General features: G+C 41.6%; 1 protein-coding gene and 1 pseudogene across 2 annotated transcripts in view; one reads left to right on the forward strand and one right to left on the reverse strand.

Annotated features, from left to right (window-relative positions):
- Positions 1-7,835: 7,835 nt before the first annotated feature.
- The window catches only part of LOC149441116 (choline/ethanolaminephosphotransferase 1), an 81,664-nt gene continuing 68,256 nt past the window's right edge, over positions 7,836-21,243 (reverse strand). For both annotated transcript variants that reach the window (XM_089657717.1, XM_089657718.1), the window contains one exon: positions 7,836-10,541. In XM_089657717.1, the coding sequence (XP_089513843.1) occupies positions 10,422-10,541 (120 nt within the window). In that variant the 3' untranslated portion in view covers positions 7,836-10,421. The remainder of the gene's footprint in view (positions 10,542-21,243) is intronic.
- Positions 18,407-19,992, forward strand: LOC149441117 (serine/threonine-protein kinase 25 pseudogene; annotated as a pseudogene).

Below are 21,243 nucleotides of genomic sequence, written 5' to 3' on the forward strand. Positions count from 1 at the left end.
ATGACTAAAGGCTTATAGGAAGTGGGATACACCCATGGAGCTTGGGGACCTAACTCCCGCCGGGAAAATAACCACAGGTCACAGCAGAACCCAACCTACTCAGCACGGATGGTCCCCGCTCCAGCAACCCCACAAGACCATCAGCCTGGTACCAAATAAGGGCCAGTCAAACCAACCTCCCTCTCCGGGACCCGGGGGTAACTACCGACCCAAGCCAACCCCACTAATCCAGCCACCCTCGCCAAGACCCCTAATAGTCTATAGTGGAGGACAGTCTCAGAGCTCAAGTCCAGTCGGTGACCCCCTACCCTAGGAGAGATGCAGGGGAGTTGATCGAACAGGACCCCAACCCGCAAACCAGGGGAGCCCAAAAGACCAAACTCACAGTCCCATCAAACGGATTCAACGATGAGGCACAATGAAGGACATGACTGCAGCCCAGTGAGGAGCAGGTCGGACTGGAATGCAGGGGAGTCCGCAAGAGGGCCCTCTTCTGGTTGGATGACTTCTCCCAAAGGCAACCCAGAGGAAGTGGCCCTGCCTGGGATCCACATAAATGCACCGGGCTCTGCGCAGTACCTCCAGGCAGGATAAGATGTAAGGATTCCAGAAGAGAGCTTCCACCGGCATGGCAACAGAGTGGCTGCAGCCTTGATAGTCGAAGATGAGGTGAAATGGAAAGCCCCATGCTTATCTGATTCTACGATTCACCAAGACCGAAGTGAAGGTCTTCAACTGGCAACGTTTCTGAAAGGTGAGCTGGGAGAGATCCAAGAAAAGCTGGTAGCGATGCCCCTGGCCGCCAAGGGAAGTTTCCTTTGTGCGATAATACATGAACTTGATGTCTCTTGGGGGCCCCTCCAGCCATCGGGGGCCCAATGCTCAATGTATGCGGTCAAGCTCCTGGAACAGGGCAGTGGCAGTTGACGTGAGATTCGTAATGGTTTCAGGAATACCCCGCAGGCATAGGTTACCTCGGCGGGAATGGTTCTCAAAATCTTCAAGCCAGAGCAGCGTGTCTACCAATTCCTTCTTAAGGTCGCTCAGATCCTGCTTATGATTTTCAATCACCATGACCACAGCATCCATTTTATCAAGATCGTTTGTACGATTCACTAATTTCTCTAGAGAGACGCTCAGCCAGTCTGGAAGTAGAGGAAGACAATTCAGCCTGCAGAATGGATTTAAAGCGATCCAGGAGCTCAGCATCCCAAAAGGGCCGGTGTAGGGGGCTTCAGGGGTGCCTCTTACGCAGTGTCTGTGTCATAGGCAGGATCCGACTCACCTACTAGTAGCGATCTGGGCGGGTCCAAAATTGAGGGATTCAGGGTGTAACCGCCGGCAAGCAGGCCACAAGCTCCGGCACGGATTCCCAAGCGCTGGAAGTGCAGGTGGCCCCTGTTTTCTTCCCCCATCGATGCGGGCATGCGGTAGTGATCCGGGGAGGGGTAGTGGATGGGCAGCTTATCTCCCTGGGAGCCAGCAAAGCGGCCTATGTATCCAGCGGGTGGGAGTGTACCAACTAAGTGGTCATCTTCAGTCACTGCTCATGAGCACCCCCCATAAGTGACCTTTTTTTTAAATACAATTTAAGGATAAAAGGCATTAATATTTTTAATAATAAAGCTAAAGTAATGTAATATTTTTTAAATGAATGCAACACTTAGCCAAGTATAAGCATTTTTCCATATACTGTATAAAGCCCCTTGAAATCAGATTGTGAAACTTCAGTCTGTAACTAGAGCATGTGTGGGGTAAGCAAGTTAAAGCTAAACTTCATGCAGATATAAAAAACAACTAATAATGCAGGATTCATTATGAATAAAGTCACCTATAAATGCTGCAAGCGCAAGCATCTGAATTTGACTTAAAATTAGCCTCTTGTAATGCCACATATACTAGAATGAGGATCATGAAGGGCCAATCAAGTGTTCTGCAGAATACATGTGCTCACAAGGATCAAGATATCAGCAGACGTGAGGAAAGTTATAAATTCATCAACCCGTTGCTATTTCACTATCCAATCACAGAGTGGAGGCAGAAAGGTGACCCAGCTTATATTACGTTCAGTAGACAAGTCCGGTTACCAACATAGCTTTCTTGTTTTGCATGGCTGTATATATACACTGCTCAAAAAAAATTAAGGAAACACTTTGAAAACACATCAGATCTCAATGGTAAAAATATCATGCTGGACATCTATACTGATATGGACTGGGTAATGTGCTAAGAATGTAAGGATGCCCTATTGTTTGATGGAAATAAAATTTATCAACCTACAGCGGACTGAATTCAAAAACATCCAGAAAATCAAAGTGAAGAAATGATGCAGTAACAGGTTTTTGCTGCATTATTTTGTTGAAATTTCATTGCAGCAACTCAAAATGGTACTGAGTAGTTTGCATGGCCCCCACGTGCTTGTATGCATGCCTGATGTTGGGCATGCTCCTAATGAGATGACGGATGGTGTCCTGGGGTATTTCCTCACAGATCTGGACCAGGGCATCACTGAGCTCCTGGAATGTCAGAGGTGCAACCTGGCGGGGTTGGATGGATCGAAACATGATATCCCAGAGTGTTCTATTGGATTTAGGTCAGGGGAGCATGGGGTCCATTCAATGGTATCAATTCCTTCATCCTCTAGGAACTGCTGCCACATGAGGCCCAGCATTGTTGTGCACCAGGAGGATCGCAGGACCCACTGCACCAGTGTAGGGTCTGACAAAGGGTCCAAGGATTTTATCCCGAGACCTAATGGTAGTCAGGGTGCCATTGTCTAGTCTGTAGAGGTCTGTGCGTCCCTCCAAGGATATGCCGCCCCAGACCGTCACTTACCCACCAACAAAACAGTCATGGTGGATGATGTTCACAGGCAGCATAACATTATCCATGGCTTCTCCAGACCCTTTCATGTCTGTCAAATGTGCTCAGGGTGAACCTGCTTCCATCTGTGAAAAACACAGGGTGCCAGTGACAGACCTGCCAATTCTGGTGTTCAATGCCAAATGCCAATCAAGCTCTATGGTGCTGGGCAGTGAGCACAGGGCCCACTAGAGGATATCAAGCCCTCAGGCCACCCTTATTAAGTCTGTTTCTGATTGTTTGGTCAGAGGCATTCACACCATTGGCCTGCTGGAGGTCATTTTGTAGGGTTCTGGCAGTGCTCATCCTGTTCCTCCTTGCACAAAGGAGCAGATACCGGTCCTGCTGATGGGTAAAGGACCTTCTATGGCCCTGTCCAGCTCTCCTAGAGTAACTGCCTGTCTCCTGGAATCTCCTCCATGCCTTGTACTGGGAAACACAGCAAACCTTCTGGCAATGGCACGTATTGATGTGCCATCCTTGAGGCCTCATGTTACCAGTAGTGGCAATGACCCTAGCCAAATGCAAAACTAGTGCTAGTGAAACAAACGTCAAAAAAGATGAGTAGGGAAAGAAATGTAAGTGGCCTCCACATATAAAACCATTCCTTTTTTAGGGGTCATCTCATTGTTGCCCATCTAGTGCACCTGTTAATTTAATTAACACCAAAGCAGCTGAAACGGATTAACAACCCCTTCTGCTGCTTAACTGAGCAGATCAATATCCCAAGAATTTAATTGACTTGATGCTATACGCTGCTCAAAAAATTAAAGGAACACTTTTTAATTAGTGTATTTAAATATAGATCAAACTGATGGAAATACAAATACAGTCATGACCAAAAATATTGGCATCCTGCATTTCTGTCAGATAATGCACCACTTAGCCCACATCATACCAATAAAAACAAAAGAAAAATAAACATGAGAATGCCTATACATTTGTAATTGAAAAACAATTTTCTGGGTGAAGTGGCACATTATCTGACAGAAATGCAGGAGTGCCAATATTTTTGGCCATGAAAATATTTTGGCAGGTATGACAGCAACTATATATGAATTTAAATTGTGTATTTAGCCTGGTGTTCAACTTTAACTGACCATACAGTTTCTAATATTTAAAATTACTAATAGGCATGTTTGAGGAAGCAAACCTAAAAGAGAATTATAAAAACTGACTGCAGACTACATTACATTTTAATGTGCAGGCATGTCCTTTCCCATCTTGACCCAACCACTTTAATAAAAACCACTTGCATTTAGGTATGGTCCATCAGTGTGGCTATTTAGGATGTATGGTGAATCAATTGCTTAGCATTATTAGGCGATTATGATAAATAAGCAATAATTATTTATTCAAAATTGTATGATATTATATGATTAAAAGCAAATTTTTACACTTAGGGATTTGTCAATAAATTACCTTGCTTCTGGTTATAGTTGAAATGGAATTCTGAAAGTAAAAAAAAAATGTGAGGGTCACTACAGCCAAAACAGGCATTGTAGTTCTTGGGAGATGCCAATGGGTTAAATCACTAATAAGATCCTTATATCTCTGCACTGCATTTAATTAAGAAGTTTAGGGAAACTGCTAACAGGGCTGTTGAATTTGTATCACCTGACGCCCGGGACATGTTCCAGGCACAGGGCATGTAGTTTTAAACAACCTTTAGCCCTGCTGTGGGCAAGCAGCAGGGCTCACCTGTCAGGTGGAAGCATTTCGCCAATTGCTTCCACACAGTGCCAGCTTCTGCACACACCCCCCCGTATGAACCTCCCCTCGTCCACTGTCTCCCAGGCTCCGCTTGCCCATCTGCAGGCCTGGGACTGGTGCAATGCCATCGGCTAGAGGGGATGGAGGAGAGTGGGCACATCTGCTCCCCTCCTTGTCCTGACCCGGCAGTGATGTTATGTCACTTCTGGGTCCCTGTTGACAGATTCCCAGCCATGGAGGCAAGGAAAGAATGTAATGTGGTGCGATGTGCACTGCATAACATTCAGTGGAGCACAGGGGAGACATGTACGGTCTTTTACACCCTGGATGTCTCAATAAAGAGAACCTGTCACCAAAAATCATCACCCAGGAGACTTTGTCCCCTAGGTGATGAAAAAAAAAACCAGAGGCTCCCCACCCCCACATATACGCACATACAAACATAAAAGCACACGCTGGGGCGCCTATGCATGAAAACGTTGACTGCAATACACATTACATATCGCTGCGCATGCCAGAATAAGAGCAATAATTCTGGCACCAGACCTCCATAACAGTATAGTGATGACCTATAAGGGGCTTTAAAAGTGACGCCTATAGAGTGCGCACAAATTTCAGGTTTGACATTTTGGATATCTATTTACTCCGTGCAACCTCATCTTTTATATTTTACAAAAAAATAGGGTAATGTATTGCTTTTTTTGTGCCCTTAAATTAACTTTCAGAAAATATATAATGCGTGGGGGTTTTATGTAATCTTCAGGCCTAAAATCATTTTTTTAAACTTGTGCAAAAAAAAGGCCAGCTGTGGCATCAAAAGGGATAAAGGATAAGCCTGACACTCCCCTTCCCTGACGAACAACAAACCGGTGCTCATTACACTGCAAGGTCTTTCTCCTCCCTGTTAGTCCTTGGGTGTGGTGCTGGAGACAGGCAGGGAGGGGATGACAAAATAAACAGTGCAATGGTACAAATATTACAATTTAAGTCACCATAATGCCCCTTTTGTTTTTAAAAGCCCCAGACATTCCTAATAGCACCTCAGATTTAAATACGGTTTTGGTTAAAATGTATTTTTTTTTATCTGGACAAGTGGATTGGGACACTGGACAAGTAGTTTTTAAAAAAGATTTCCACACCCCTGTGCTAGATACACTATTAAAACACATATGCGTAAACCAAAAATAATATACAGGTGTGTTCAAAATAATAGCAGTGTGTTGAAAAAAGTGAATAAAGCTCAAAATCCTTCTAATAGCTTTTATTTCCATACACCCAAATGCATTGGGAACACTACACAGTCTATTCCAAATCAAAACATGAAGAAAAATATATCATATTTGTGTTGTTCCTCTAAAAAAATTTAAGAAAAGTGAATATTAGACTGTTCAAAAAAATAGCAGTGTTTGTATTCTTCTTCAAAAAATCAAACATTCACTATATAAACTGAAAAATGTTTGAAGATTTTGCTTTCCTTTGAATCACTTAATAAATATTTAGTTGTATAACCACTGTTTCTGAGAACTGCTGTACATCTGTGTTGCATGGAGTCAACCAACTTCTGGCACCTGTGAACAGGTATTCCAGCCCAGGATGATTGGACTACATTCCACAGTTCTTCTCTATTTCTTGGTTTTGCCTCGAAACTGCATTTTTGATATCACCCCACAAGTGTTCTATTGAATTAAGATCCGGGGTTTGGGCTGGCCACTCCATAACGTCAATCTTGTTGGTCTGGAACCAAGATGTTGCACGTTTACTGGTGGTGTTTGGGGTCGGTGTCATGTTGGAACACCCATTTCAAGGGCATTTCCTCTTCAGCATAAGGCAGCATGACCTCTTCAAGTATTCTGATGTATTCAAACTGATCCATGATCCCTGGTATGCCATAAATAGGTGCAACACCGTAGTATGAGAAACATCCCCATATCATGATGCTTGCGCAACCATGCTTCACTGTCTTCACAGTGTACTGTAGCTTGAATTCAGTGTTTGGGAGTCGTCTGACAAACTGTCTCCGGCCACTAGACCCAAAAAGAACAATCTTACTTTCATCAGTCCACAAAATGTTGCGCCATTTCTCTTTAGGCCAGTCAATGTGCTCTTTGGCAAATTGTAACCTCTTCAGCACGTCTTTTTTTCACCAGTGGGACTTTGTGGGGGCTTCTTGCAGATAGCTTGGCTTCACATAGGCGTCTTCTAATTGTAACAGTACTCACAGGTAACTTTAGACCTTCTTTGATCTTCCTGGAGCTGATTGTTGTTGCCATTTTGCTATTCTTCTATCCATTCGAATGGTAGTTTTTCGCTTTCTTCCACGTCTTTCCTGTTTTGGTTGCCATTTTAAAGCATTTACGATCATTTTAGCTGAGCAGACTATAATTTTCTGCACTTCTTTATATGTTTTCCCCTCTCCAATCAACTTTTTAATCAAGGTACGCCGTTCTTCTGAACAATGTCTGGAACGACCCATTTTCCTCAGAATTTCAGAGAGAAATGCACTGTAACCAGCATGTACAACATTTGCTGCCTTCCTTCCTTAAATAAAGGCAATAATTGCCACCTGTTTTTCAAAGAATGAATGACCTCACTAATAGAACTCCAAACTGATATTATTTTGAACATGCCCCTTTCAATTACACAGAATCAGCAGCATGCATGTCATTACTGTTGGGTCTGTTGGATTTCTATTACTCTACTACACCTGCTAGTAAATTATTTGCCATGTAGAAATATAATTTCTACCAAAAACAGTGATTGATCAGGTTAGTGATGTCTGACTGCTATTATTTTGAACACAACTGTATATGTTCATTGTTCTGTTCCCAGAGTCCTTGTCAGACACTATAGCCTGCAAATCAGCAAGTTCCATTTGTTTTAGAGAAATGTGGACTAAAACCTGATTGGTTTTAGGTGCTGTTCTTGCCTTTTTCAATCTGAATGCTTATGTACAAAGGGTTATAAGAAGCTAGCACTTTACATTTTCATATCTGACCAACTGCTATATCTGGATGTTTGAGCTGGCCAAGTCTTTAAAATGAACCTGGTAGGATAGCGATCTGTGTTTGCTGGTTTGTATTTGGCAATTCCCTTAGCAAGAGAAAGCATCCAGCTAGAGAAATGTCAGAACATACTTATTCATCCCACTTGTGGTATTTTAAGTACAAACATGCAAGATCTCCTTTTTTCTGTCTTTAAGATGCACAGAACATGAAGAAAAATCACACACAAACTCAGATACAGAGAAGAAAACTAGTTAATTTTCTGTAAACACACAGACACTTTTATTCCAGAAATGGTGTATATATATATATATATATATATATAAAAAGGGAGACCAAGGTTTAATAAAATAAGCTGGGATCAAAGTGTTAAAAATGTGTACTTTGCAGCCATGTCTCTCACTACTGGCATGGCATCCTTAAAACCAATAGGAGCTTTCTTTCTGTAGTTGACCTGAGTGAATCAAATTACACAACTCATCCTCTTCCACAAAGGGCTGGAAGAGAATACAGACTAATAGCTGGGTACCCCTTAAATAGGTTTTTGTTCACATACCAGGCAGGATTTGCTTGGGAAAAAAATGAATCTTTGATATTCTAGTTTTGATTTTACCCTTACGTTCCTTTAATTTTAAGCCACTATGTAATGAATCCAAGTACAGGAACATAAGACTTCAGTGGATAAGCTGCTCTTAAACTTTCATTGCTTCCACCAAGACAGAAAGCCACTGCAACATGGTAGTTTTTTAATATAAAGTTACATGATGCTCCTCTCTGCCTTCCACAATTCAATGCTCATGCCTAAGTGTCCTAAGTGCTGTAACAGGAGGGTGGTCAGAATCTCTTCAATTATCAACTTGCTGTGCTTGCTTCACAAAATGCAACAGTGTTATTTTGTACTCAACACAGTTATTTTAGCTGCTTCCCAACCTCCCTATAGCAGAACTACTGCTACAGGGCAGAAGGACTGCACAAAATCCCACCCCCGCGCCACCACTGACTACAGCTGTCGATCACTGGGTCCTGGCCAGAGATTCCCCGCCGGCACTCGGCGATCGCTGAGAAACACTGACGGGGGAGAGGTTATGTAAACAATACAGAGCTCTCCCCTGTCAGCTCCAGCACACTGCTTTGTATCGCTCTGCATAGTAGAGCAATACAAAGAAGCATGCTTACACAGTAAAACACACATAGCACAGTTAACCCCTTCCTGCTCAGTGTCATTAGTACAGTGTTGGTGTTTTTTATTAGCACTGATCACTGTATTAGTGTCACTGGGGATGTCAGTGACAGTTCCCCCCCAGTGGCAGAATGCCCAGCGCAGTCCCACAGTCCCGCTATAAGTCGCTGATCACCACCATTGCTAGTATATAAAAAAAATCCAGTATATATATTTATCGCCATTTGTAGACACTATAACTTTCACGTAAACGAATTCATTTACACGTATTGGGATTTTTATTTAGCAAAGATATGTAGCAGAATACATTTTGGCCTAAATTCATGACAAAATCTTTTTTTTTTTTCCAAAATTGTTTTTTGTTTATAGTGCAATAAATAAAAACGCAGAGGCGATTGAATAGCACCGAAAGAAAGCTCCATTTGTGGAAAAAAAAAAAAGAACATAACAGCGTTGCATGACCGTGCAATTGTCAGTTACAGTAACAGTGCCGTATTGCAAAAAATGGTCAGGAAGGGGGGTAAATCCTCTGGAGGGCAAGTGGTTAAATGGCAAGTGCATGTTTGCTATTAACATTATGATATGCCAATGTCAACGATTTTAAGCATACGTAAAACATTTAAAGAAATACCTGTAAAAGGCTTAACCCCTGCTCATAAAGGCAAGCATGCATGTGGCTGTACGTCTTGAGCAATCAAGCCCTACTAATTTATATGTTCAATTATGACTAAAGTGCACTCAAATTGTTTTCAATTTTGGATAGCTTGATGAAAAGGTCAGATATATATTACTGTGGTCACTTCTCATTACTGTGTTTCCTTCTCACCACAACAAGTACTGTTTGAAAGTCTCTCCATCAAAAATAAAGACAGCAGATATTGAGCTGAGATTCTAACATTTTCACACTGTAATACTAGAAAAAATAAACGTTTTGACTGGAGTTGTACATTAAAATTCTCTGACACTGGCATAGTGTGTGCATATCCCCTTAAAAGAGGTTGAAAAATAGACCATCTGACAGGTAATTTATATTTTATGTAACATATTGAAATAAATGTACAAAAGTACATACAGTAATGTACGTATAAAACCATAACTGGTTTTCTTTCATTTTGGATATTGTGGAAGGGTTAAATCCCCTTTCAGGTTCTTTACTGCCATTCATGACCCCGCTGGAGCCAGTTGGAAGACTTCCCCTCGCCTCCTTGGTATACCTCCAGTTTTGATTGGAGTTATACCTAATAAAGCGTTTTATATGCACAGAAACTCTTCAGTAAAATGGCAGCTCCCACAAGATTAAAACAATATTAGAAGATTGCAGTTATATGTAGGGGTGAAGTTACACTAAATGTACAAGATAAGGAGCATTATTATTTTTCACACAAGTGGTTGTCTTGTTGTGTCCTTTAAAATACTGCATATTTAAAATGCTTCAGGGTTTTTCAAAATCAAAACCAACATTTTCTTTTCATGCCCAACTCTTTTCAGGACTAATGACGTGCTACTGTAAAAACATAACATTATGCCCTATACATAGAAAACTGGAGCTTGATGAATCAGAACAAGAAGTTTTCATTGACATTGAAGACACTGAAATATTTGTTTTGAATTTTGCCATCTCTTCTTTTATGAATCATGCATTTCTCTTCCTTAGTTTAGGTCACTTAATGGTGATTAGAATGTGAGCCATTTGTTTTTATCCTGAAGACTTCAATGTGAAGATGAGAAGCTATTTGATTGCAGACGCTTACACTGTATCGGATCAAATCAAAGAGTGAAAGTACCTGTAAAGAATAAGATTGCTGCATTAGTATTGGCTTTCCCTTCAATGATGTAATACTAAAATTTGTAGATTTTAACGTTATAAAAAAAAAAAGGCAGATTTCAGGGAACAGGTAATGGGGTTACCAACAGCTTTTCTGTAGATAATAGAAGTAAACTAAGCCTTGAAATGTGATGTGAATATATCCTAGAGGTTATATTTCCCATTATTATTTTGACAACTTGCAAGCCTCCTGTATAGAACTAGAGCAGTGGCCAAATGTTACCATTAGAGATGAGCGAATTATTCAAAAATTTGATTCGGCTGATTCGCCGAATTTGCGGGAGAAATTCGATTCGATGCGAATTTATTCGCTGCGAATTTAACTTATTAAAAGGGTTTCTAGGCTTCAGAGAGCCTTTATATTAGTGCAGAACACTGTACCTTTAATTTAAATGCCCTTGGAGTCTGCTGGGGAAGAGAAATAATACTGTCAGTCAGTATGACATGCAGATGAGTGCCGTCGATCTTAGAATCACCGCACACTTCACTCATTTGGGCAGTCACGGGGGAGAAGGAGAAGGAGAAGAAGAATGAAAAGAAGAATGAAAAGAAGGAGAAGAATGAAAAGAAGGAGAAGAATGAAAAGAAGAAGAATGAAAAGAAGAAGAAGAAGGAAAAGAAGAAGAAGAAGAAGAAAGAAAAGAAGAAGAAAGAAAAGAAGAAGAAGAAGAAAGAAGAAGAAGAAAGAAGAAGAAAGAAGAAGAAAGAAGAAGAAGAAAGAAGAAGAAGAAGAAGAAGAAGAAGAAGAAGAAGAAAGAAAAGAAGAATGAAAAGAAGAAGAATGAAAAGAAGAAAGAAAAGAAGAAAGAAAAGAATGAAAAAGAAGAAGAAGAAGAAGAAGGAAAAGAAGAAAGAAGAAGAAGAAGGAAAAGAAGAAAGAAGAAAGAAGAAGGAAAAGAAGAATGAAAAGAAGAAAGAAAAGAAGAAAAAGAAGAAAGAAGAAGGAAAAGAAGAAAGAAGAAGGAAAAGAAGAAAGAAGAAGAAGAAGGAAAAGAAGAAAGAAGAAGAAGAAGGAAAAGAAGAAAGAAGAAGAAGAAAGAAGAAGAAGAAGGAAAAAGAAGAAAGAAAAAGAAGAAGGAAAAAGAAGAAAGAAGAAGAAGAAAGAAGAAGAAGAAAGAAAAAGAAGAAAGAAAAAGAAGAAGGAAAAAGAAGAAGGAAAAAGAAGAAAGAAGAAGAAGAAAGAAGAAGAAGAAAGAAGAAGAAGAAGAAGAAGAAGAAGAAGAAGAAGAAGAAGAAGAAGAAGAAGAAGAAGAAGAAGAAGAAGAAGGAAAAGAAGAAGGAAAAGAAGAAGGAAAAGAAGAAGGAAAAGAAGAAGGAAAAGAAGAATGAGAAGAAGAAGGAGAAGAAGAATGAGAAGAAGAATGAGAAGAAGAATGAAAAGAAGAATGAAAAGAAGAATGAAAAGAAGAATGAAAAGAAGAATGAAAAGAAGAATGAAAAGAAGAATGAAAAGAAGAATGAAAAGAAGAAGAATGAAAAGAAGAAGAAGAAGAAGAATGAAAAGAAGAAGAAGAAGAAGAATGAGAAGAAGAATGAAAAGAAGAATGAAAAGAAGAATGAAAAAAAGAAGAAGAAGAATGAAAAGAAGAAGAAGAAGAATGAAAAGAAGAAGAAGAAGAAGAATGAAAAGAAGAATGAGAAGAATGAAAAGAAGAATGAGAAGAATGAAAAGAAGAATGAGAAGAAGAATGAAAAGAAGAATGAGAAGAAGAATGAAAAGAAGAATGAGAAGAAGAATGAGAAGAAGAATGAAAAGAAGAATGAAAAGAAGAATGAAAAGAAGAATGAGAAGAAGAATGAAAAGAAGAATGAGAAGAAGAATGAAAAGAAGAATGAAAAGAAGAATGAAGAAAAGAAGAATGAAAAGAAGAAGAATGAAAAGAAGAAGAATGAAAAGAAGAAGAATGAAAAGAAGAAGAATGAAAAGAAGAAGGAGAAGAATGAAAAGAAGAAGGAGAAGAATGAAAAGAAGAAGGAGAAGAATGAAAAGAAGAATGAGAAGAGAATGAAAAGAAGAAGAATGAAAAGAAGAATGAAAAGAAGAAGAATGAAAAGAAGAAGAATGAAAAGAAGAAGAATGAAAAGAAGAAGAATGAAAAGAAGAAGAAGAATGAAAAGAAGAAGAAGAATGAAAAGAAGAAGAAGAATGAAAAGAAGAAGAAGAATGAAAAGAAGAAGAAGAATGAAAAGAAGAAGAAGAATGAAAAGAAGAAGAAGAATGAAAAGAAGAAGAAGAATGAAAAGAAGAAGAAGGAAAAGAAGAAGAAGAAGAAGAATGAAAAGAAGAAGAAGAAGAAGAATGAAAAGAAGAAGAAGAAGAAGAATGAAAAGAAGAAGAAGAAGAAGAATGAAAAGAAGAAGAAGAAGAAGAATGAAAAGAAGAAGAAGAAGAAGAATGAAAAGAAGAAGAAGAATGAAAAGAAGAAGAAGAATGAAAAGAAGAAGAAGAATGAAAAGAAGAAGAAGAATGAAAAGAAGAAGAAGAATGAAAAGAAGAAGAATTCTAGTACAGCAAAAAGTGTATCTGCAGAAAGCTCCGCTATTTCTGACAGTTCTCTGACAGTTCCTTCACATTTACAGCGGTTGAAACATTGTATCTATTTATTTCCGAAAACATCTGTATCCTAAATGGAAACAAATAGATACAATGTTTCAACCGCTGTAAATGTGAAGGAACTGTCAGAAATAGCGGAGCTCTCTGCAGTGACACTTTTTGCCGGCTGATCGGGAAAAATTCGATTCGTGCATCCGAAGTTTGCTAAAATTCGGATTCGGTGCGAATCGAATTTTTCCTAATATTCGAAACGAATTCCACTTCGCCAAGTTCGATTCGCTCATCTCTAGTTACCATCCAATGAAGCAATATTTGAAGACTATTGCAGGGTAAGTTAGTTATATATTGCTTTCTTAAAAGATAAGTTCACCTTTGGAACATGTTACATGTTCCACCCATTTTTAGGGTGGAACATGTAACATGTTCCCAAGCTGCAGCCGCGCCACCCTCCCCTCCCCTCCGACAGATAGTATGGCGGAAGTTCCCCCGTATGATCTGTCAGATTTGAAAACAGCACGGCCACGTGGGGCTCTACCCACACGACTGCATCACTCATTCACAGTGTTCTGTGAATGAGTGCCTACAAGTCCCGACAGACTTATTGGCTATAGGCTTGTAGTTTTCAAAGGAAGCCTGACGTATATCTGCTTGATCATATATTCTGTACGGCAAGCAGATATACTGACAGGTCTGCAGGAGACCTGCATGGCATCAGTGATCTACAGGCTCCTTTGGACAAAAATAATAAATGCATTTTTTTACTTGCAAAATTAATTTTGTCCAAAAAGGTAAACTTATCCTTTAACCAGTTCCCAACTGCGCTATAGCCGAAGGACAGCTACAGCGCAGTTGTGTAATCCTGGGAGGACATCCATGGATGTCATTCCAGAACACGCCCCCTGCGCGCACCCAGCGCCGTTGGTGATCGCTGTGTCCTATGGACACAGCTGATCACGTGATGCCGTAAACGGGCAATCTCGGCGGCCTTTTGCCACATGATCAGCTGTGTCCAATGACACAGCAGATCACCGGGTAAATACAGTTGCCGGTTATGGACTGCACTTTCCTCACGCTGTCAGTGTGAGGAAAGTACTGCTGGGAGCCGGCATTGTCAGTGAAGGGATCAGCACTGATCATCAGGGCCTCATCAGTGCTGCCTATCCTTGCAGCCTCATCAATGCACATCAGTGATGGTGAAAAATTACCTGTTTGCAAAATTTTATAAAAGAAACAAAGAAAAAACATTTTTTTTTTTGCTTTTTTTGTTTATAGCGCAAAAAATAAAACAACCAGTGCCAAGTAAATACCACCAAACGAAAAGTAAATACCACCAAAAGAAAGCTCTATTTGTGTGGAAAAAAATGATAAACATTTCATATGGGTACAATGTTGCATGGCTGCACAATTGTCATTCAAATTGCAACACCGCTGAAAGCTGAAAATTGTCCTGGGCAGGAAGGGGGTATAAGTGTCTGGTAGGCAAGTAGTTAGGGACTAGAAAAAAGACAATTCACAAAGAAAGATAGGCCATTAAAACCCTTAAAAGTGTAGATCAGGGCTTCTCTACCAGGGTTCCATGGCACCCTAGGGTTCCTCCAGAAGTTGCTAGAGGTTTTTTGGGCAATAAGTGATTTCTGCTTCTCAGATGAGTAACAACAGATACAAATGATCTTGAAGTAGGGATTCTTCCCAATCACCACAAATGTAAGTAGAGCATTTTTCCCAATGACCATCACACTAATGTACTGTGAGCTGTAAATACAGAATTATTAGCAGGTGTTCCCTGAAGCCAAATAGTTATTCAAGGGTTCCTCCATGTTATAAAGGTTGGTAAAGGCAAGGCGGCAGTGAGTACAGTTTCCTACACCATAAAAAGGTCTTTGGAAACTGGACAGAACTCTAAAAAGTAACAGAAGACAAGTTGCAGCTTGCATGATAGGCACCTTATATGACAGCTTCAAGCACAGTCTCACTTCCAACTTTGAAAAAAAACAAAACTTTGAGAAAAAGAAATGACAGGTCAAGAGGCAGTAAAAGATTAAATTAAGGTCCTATAGATTGATTACCTAAAGATGAATTCCAGGCATACTATATTTTTATATAGTTACATTGGTCTAGCTTGGATCAATGTAAAAATGTATACTGTATATCATACCTAGCCAAAGCCTCTGGAAGCTGGAAATCACTGAAGTATATACCTAGTACTCTAGTGATCTCCACTTAATTCCAGGTCCTGTGCTGAGCAGGACATACTCCTCACTCTCACACAAACTTTCACTGTTCCCCTGACCTTACAAGCCTGTATTGCTGAATTTGATGCTGTATCTGACTATAAAGTGACTCTAAATTAGAAGCCCTACCCAATAACCTGACTCCACAAACCCTTGACTTTTCTGATATCTTCAAATATTACTATGCTACCCGTTTTTACTAGTGTTGTCCTGGTTCACCCTGAACTCATATAATAATGGAAAGGTATAGCTAGCCTTGATATATTGTAATTCTCTGATAAAGGGGACCTTCAGTGGTGCAATAGGATTTGGATCTTCTACGCATTATGAAGTTCACTACAGGGATATGGATCGCCTGCAGGTCCAAATTTAATTTGGCTTCTTCACCTTTACCACTAACCTTCCTTTACAACCCTGCCTTGTCTGACAGGCTTACACATCACATTGGTTTTTCCCTGGATGAGGTATAAAGGTAGAGGGCGGATCCCTATCTCGAGGTCCAGGGAGACCACACTTTATCATATTTCCAGGAACAGCCTCTATTGATATATGTGATTTTATACATAGGTAGACCCGCTTCCACCACAGATTCCCAGAAGGACACTGTAGGAGGAGTCAAGAAGGTTCACTTAAAGCGGCGTTCCAGTGAAAATAAAAAAAAATAAAAGTCAACAGCTACAAAAACTGTAGCTGCTGACTTTTAAAAAAAATGGACATTCACCTGTCTCTCGATCCCGCGGTGTCCCTCCTGCAACCCATTTCACTGGCCACCCTGTGTTCCCAGTGCCAGAATCTTCTGTGTGGGCACCTGACTGTGACAGATTGTGGCTTCACAGCCAGGTGCTCACTGCGCTGCACTTTGTGAATGGTCCCGTAGTCTTCTGGGACCTGTCACGTGTCCCAGAAAACTACGGGGAGGGACTAGGCAATTGCAGCGGAAGTGGGAGCGGGTAACCGCTTCACTAAGTTACCAATCCTTTATGGGGGGCAGGGGACCAGTCCTTAAAGCGGAACTTCCCCTTTTGGATGGAGCTCCACTTTAAGTAGGATTGCCTTTTTAGAATAGGAGACAGGAAATCAGATATCTGGCGTGATGGGGACACTGATCAGCTTCCTGGATCCCCAGAAGAGCCATTTCCGGAGAAGAAGGAAGGACAGCTGCAATCAAAGTTTAATTATATCAAAAACATCAGACTAGAAGCCCATAATACTTGGAGATGCACAAAACATATGGAAAAAGGAACCTGAATGGACACGGCATCGGGGACACATTGAGTCATGTGCCAGGTAAATTCTATGAAGGCTCATAGGAGTATACTAGGAAGGAACTTAACTTGGATCAACTTATCTCTAGAAGAAATCACCAGTTTGGGACCATCCTCCAGACATTCTACCCAGTTCTCTTTATCAAAAGGGAGGAATATCTTCTTTCCACATCTCACAACCAGTCAAGTTTAGGGGAGTCTGTAATAAGGAGGGCCCCATAAAGTGTAGAAAGAGGCTGGTCTATGTCACTTTGAGAAAGCAGCTCTTCAATCGGATCAGCCTGAAGGAGGAGCAGCTGAAGGAGCTGAGTCATAATAGCATGGTGTAGTTGGCAGTAGTGGAATTGCATCTAGGTTGGCAGGTGGAACGTACCAGAAAATTGCGTAAAAGACAAAAGGATCCCAGAGGGCATGATGTCATCCAGAGTTTTAATGCCCTTGCGAGCCCAACTGAGGGTCTGGGATAGTATGGAGATGAGGAAGGGAAGGATTACCCCAAAAGGGTTGTGCAGGGGACCACTGATTCCTGCTCAAAAAGCATCAATGAGCAACCCCCCACACCCTTCAAGTGGCACATGTTGGAACCAGAATTCTGTTGTAGGCTTTGGGACATCTGTAAACCAGATTTCGGAGATCGGCGAAGGACCCCAAATAATCAGCCTCCAAACATACAGCAGCACTGGATCTAGGTCACGTGAAGCACCAATAAATGGAAACTATCATTTCTGCCCAGAAATCGATAAGAAAATTAGACAGAGCCAGCCCCCCCAACCTTGAAGGAAGCCAGAGAGTGGATTTAGCCAGCCTGGGCAGCGCTCCGTTCCATATAAAGGAGGCCACACACATTTCAATCTCACAGAAGAAGGAATCAGGGACCCAAATAGGGCAATTTAGAAAAATGTAGCTAAAGCTAGGCAAAAGCATTATTTTAATAAGATTAATGTGACCAAGGAGATTCAAAAGGGAGATTAGCCCAGGAAGAACAAGGTGACTTAAGAGCTTCCAGCAGCGGGAGAAGGTTGTAGTAAATATAATGGTGCAAGTCTCTAGTCACAATAACCCACGAATACTAAAACTCGTCCACCCAACACAATGGAGAAGGGTTAGCAGAAGCAACAGTGTGTTCATCAAGAGGAAAAAAATTATTCTGATACCCGAGAAGAATCCAAAAGGTGTCAAAAATATGCAGCGCAGCCGAAAGGGATGGCCCACATCACTGAGATATAAGACGACATTATCTGCATACAGTGATATCTTCTCCTCCAACAACCCCACCCGCAGGTCCCAGAAGATCTTTGAACCACAATGTCCAGAGCGAACAGGCTCAGAGAGAGTGGACAGCCTTGGCGCGTACCACGATGTAGAGGAAAAGAAGTGGAGAGACAAACAATGGTGCAGATTCGTGCTCTAGGGGCACGGTATATCAGTTGGAGCCAATTTTGGCCCAAACACGTAGCGACAGAGAACCTCCTAAAGGTATACCGATTCCACTAAGTTTTTGGCATCCAGTGAGACAATAATTCTAGAACCCACATTACCATGGGACATAGATAGATTAAGGAACAAACATCTGATATTAATGTCAGTGCTCTTGCCCTGCATAAACCTAGTTTGGTCCACAGCAATCAAATCCTCAATAACCTTAGAAAGGAGCATCACCAAAATCTTGGCAAAGATTTTGGCATCAACATTTAATAATAAAATTGGATGGTAGGATGCACAGTCCAGTGGGTCCTTACTGGGCTAGGCACCAGCACAATAGCTTCATTGTCAAATGCAAAGAAATCAGGGAAGAAAGGTCAGCAAACTAAGCAGTAAGTATAGGAGCTATAATTTCCAGAAATTGAGAATCAAATTCCATCAGGAGGCCATCAACCCAGGGAGTCTTACCACCCTGCAGCTACCCAATAGTCTCCTTCCCCTGGGAACTTTATTCCGTGTTCCATGTCAACCTCTGGGAACCCCTTTCTGGATGGCGCTTGAGGTCATCAAGCAGTCTGCCTATGATTTCAAGGCTGATGTTTGGTCCTTGAGATCACAGCTATTGAGCTAGCTAAGGGAGAACCCCCTTACTCAGACCTGCTGTAAGGGACCACCCGGCGGTACCACTAGCACTCCACTAAATAGGCGTTCCCAGAGCACGGAGTCTAAGTCCCAGAGTGCTTGTTCACCAGGGCCCCTGATGGTGGGGATGGACTTGGAGCCCCCCAAGACCAGGTCGTGACTACTGGGCAAACCCGTTAGTGGTAGTGGTATTTGCCGAGGGCTCCCGCGGGGAAGAGCCTGATATGAGGAGGTCAGAAGACCCCACTGGGAGGGATGGACGGATGGATGGCTGAGCAGGTGCGAGGTCAGACAAGCCGGGTCGGTAACAGGGAGGACGGTATGGTACAAGGCAGCGGGCAGAGAATAGTCGGGTCACACGCCAGGTCAGCAACAGCAGGTCAGATCCAATAGGGGGCATTCAAGAGAGAGGTCAGGCAAAGCAAGGGTCAGGGCAGGAGAAATACAGCAAGGTCAGAGCACAATCCGGGTCAGCAACTTACAATTCACAGGTTCACAGGATACAGGTAAGACCAGAAGGCACTGAATGACAGCTCAGGGCCATTTAAATATCCCGCCCTGCGCTGCCATTGGTGCCCAGCGGGCGGCCGCGGCTTCTACTGCGCATGCGTGAACTCGAATGCCGCGGCCGGCCCGAACCTAGTGCCCAAGTCCCTGCACAGGGCGGTGCACTGCGCCTGCGCCGGGACCATCGCGGTGGGGATCGAGGAGATCCCTGACACCTGCATCCTATGATCGGTTTGTTCCTCAGCCCCAAAAACAACCTCCCAGCTCTGTAGGGATATATACACAGCAAACCATTTAACGATTTTGTAAATGCCTGTCTGAACAAAGAATCTTGATTAAGGCCTACAGCATGGGAGCTCGGTTTATCCTATGATACACTAAGAAAACCTCTTTCCATGGAACTGGTGGAGATATACAAGCGATGGAAAGCTCAGGATGACTGTGATGACTCACCAATTGAGTCTGACATGGATAATGAAGATGAGAGTAATCAGAATCAGACTTCTCATAGCTCATTTCCAGAAATTATGCGCCCCTCCTCCATGAGCAGATTGCTGGTATTCCCATACCAGCAGCCAACAGAGGCAATACAGCACTTGCTTTAGTCTATCTGCCCAGGTGACTCCTGTATTTCAGGAGCTAAGGAAGTAGCACTGTGCTGGAGCATTTGGATCTGTTCAGGATTTGGAGAATACATTCAGTTTAGCAGAGGAGTCCAGTCCTGGAATCACAGACCAGATAATTTCTCAGCTGGTTTAGCATGTGCAGAGGTATTCCTCTTCATCCTGAGACCACATTACTGCTGCTTCACTCATTCCCCTCTTCAAGTCTCAGTGTAAACTGAGGTTGACCTGTGACTGGGAAAGTTACTATTATGGCGTTATTTCAAGTATAGTATTCTTTATTTTTAGATTGTAACATACAAAATGTTTACCATTATGTCTCATCAACCAGCACTTTATGTACAAAATAAACTGACATTATATAGAAAAAAATACGTATACAACCTTAGCTATCTCCAAAGTAAACATTTCAGGCAATTTCTCCTACTTTGGTTTTATCCATCCCCTTTGAAGAGCTTTGCATTATGGGCACAACTTACATAGGTCTGATTGTTAACATATATACAACTTTAATGATGCCCAGCTCTGATACCTTCACGAAGAAGACTTACATGGTGAAATGGGATCAGATTTTGAATAGAGAGTTTACACCAGAGGAATAGGGCAAAAACGTGGAATAATGCACATACTGTAGATCTACAATCTGTGCAATTTACAAGGAGAATCAGTACAAAATTCTTTAAACCATGTTCCTTCCCTCCTACTATTCCAGATTGATGCTGGAGATGCCAACAATGCCCAGCAATGCTGTTATATATTGGACTCTGCTGGCCAGGCTGGGATTACGTCATACGCCGATGGCGTCGGCATGCCTGGTTGGGGCGCTTATAAGCAGCGTGGGCCGGTGTGCTACCTCTTGGGACTCCTGCAACACTGGACCCTACTGGCGACCCCACAGATTGTGTGCTTCCTTGTGGCCACAGGTATATTACATTACATTTTCTCAGGATGGGAATTACTTTAGGTGGTTCAGGGATATGAATATAGAGTGGAGCCACATTAATGGAGCCACTTTGTCTTCTCTTTTTTCACCTAGGCCAATCGGTTTCTATACTCTATCAGTGGTTACCCATTGTGGCCTAAGTTAGAGTTTCTTGCCTTTTACTTTTCAACGAGGGATCGTGTATACACTAGTCTCTCTGGTCTATATAATTGATACATCATTTCAAGCATAAAGGTAATTTTGTTTTGTGAATTTAGGCCCATGATGTACTACCAGATGGTTTGTCCCTGTGGGATATTAGTTAATTTATATTTACATTATGGTTTTTCTCTAGGCCCACATAGCTTTGTACCATTAATCCGTCTGTGGTTGGACTATCATACTGACGTTATAGACCATTAACTGGCATTTCTGACTGATAATCTCTACCTGCTGATTACTTGGAATTTTTGTGGGGCTTTTCACCTGCCCATG

This window comes from Staurois parvus, unplaced genomic scaffold, assembly GCF_062004578.1.
Source record: "Staurois parvus isolate SC_StPar_1 unplaced genomic scaffold, SC_StPar_1.0 ptg001025l, whole genome shotgun sequence".
Classification (NCBI taxonomy): Eukaryota; Metazoa; Chordata; class Amphibia; order Anura; family Ranidae; genus Staurois; species Staurois parvus.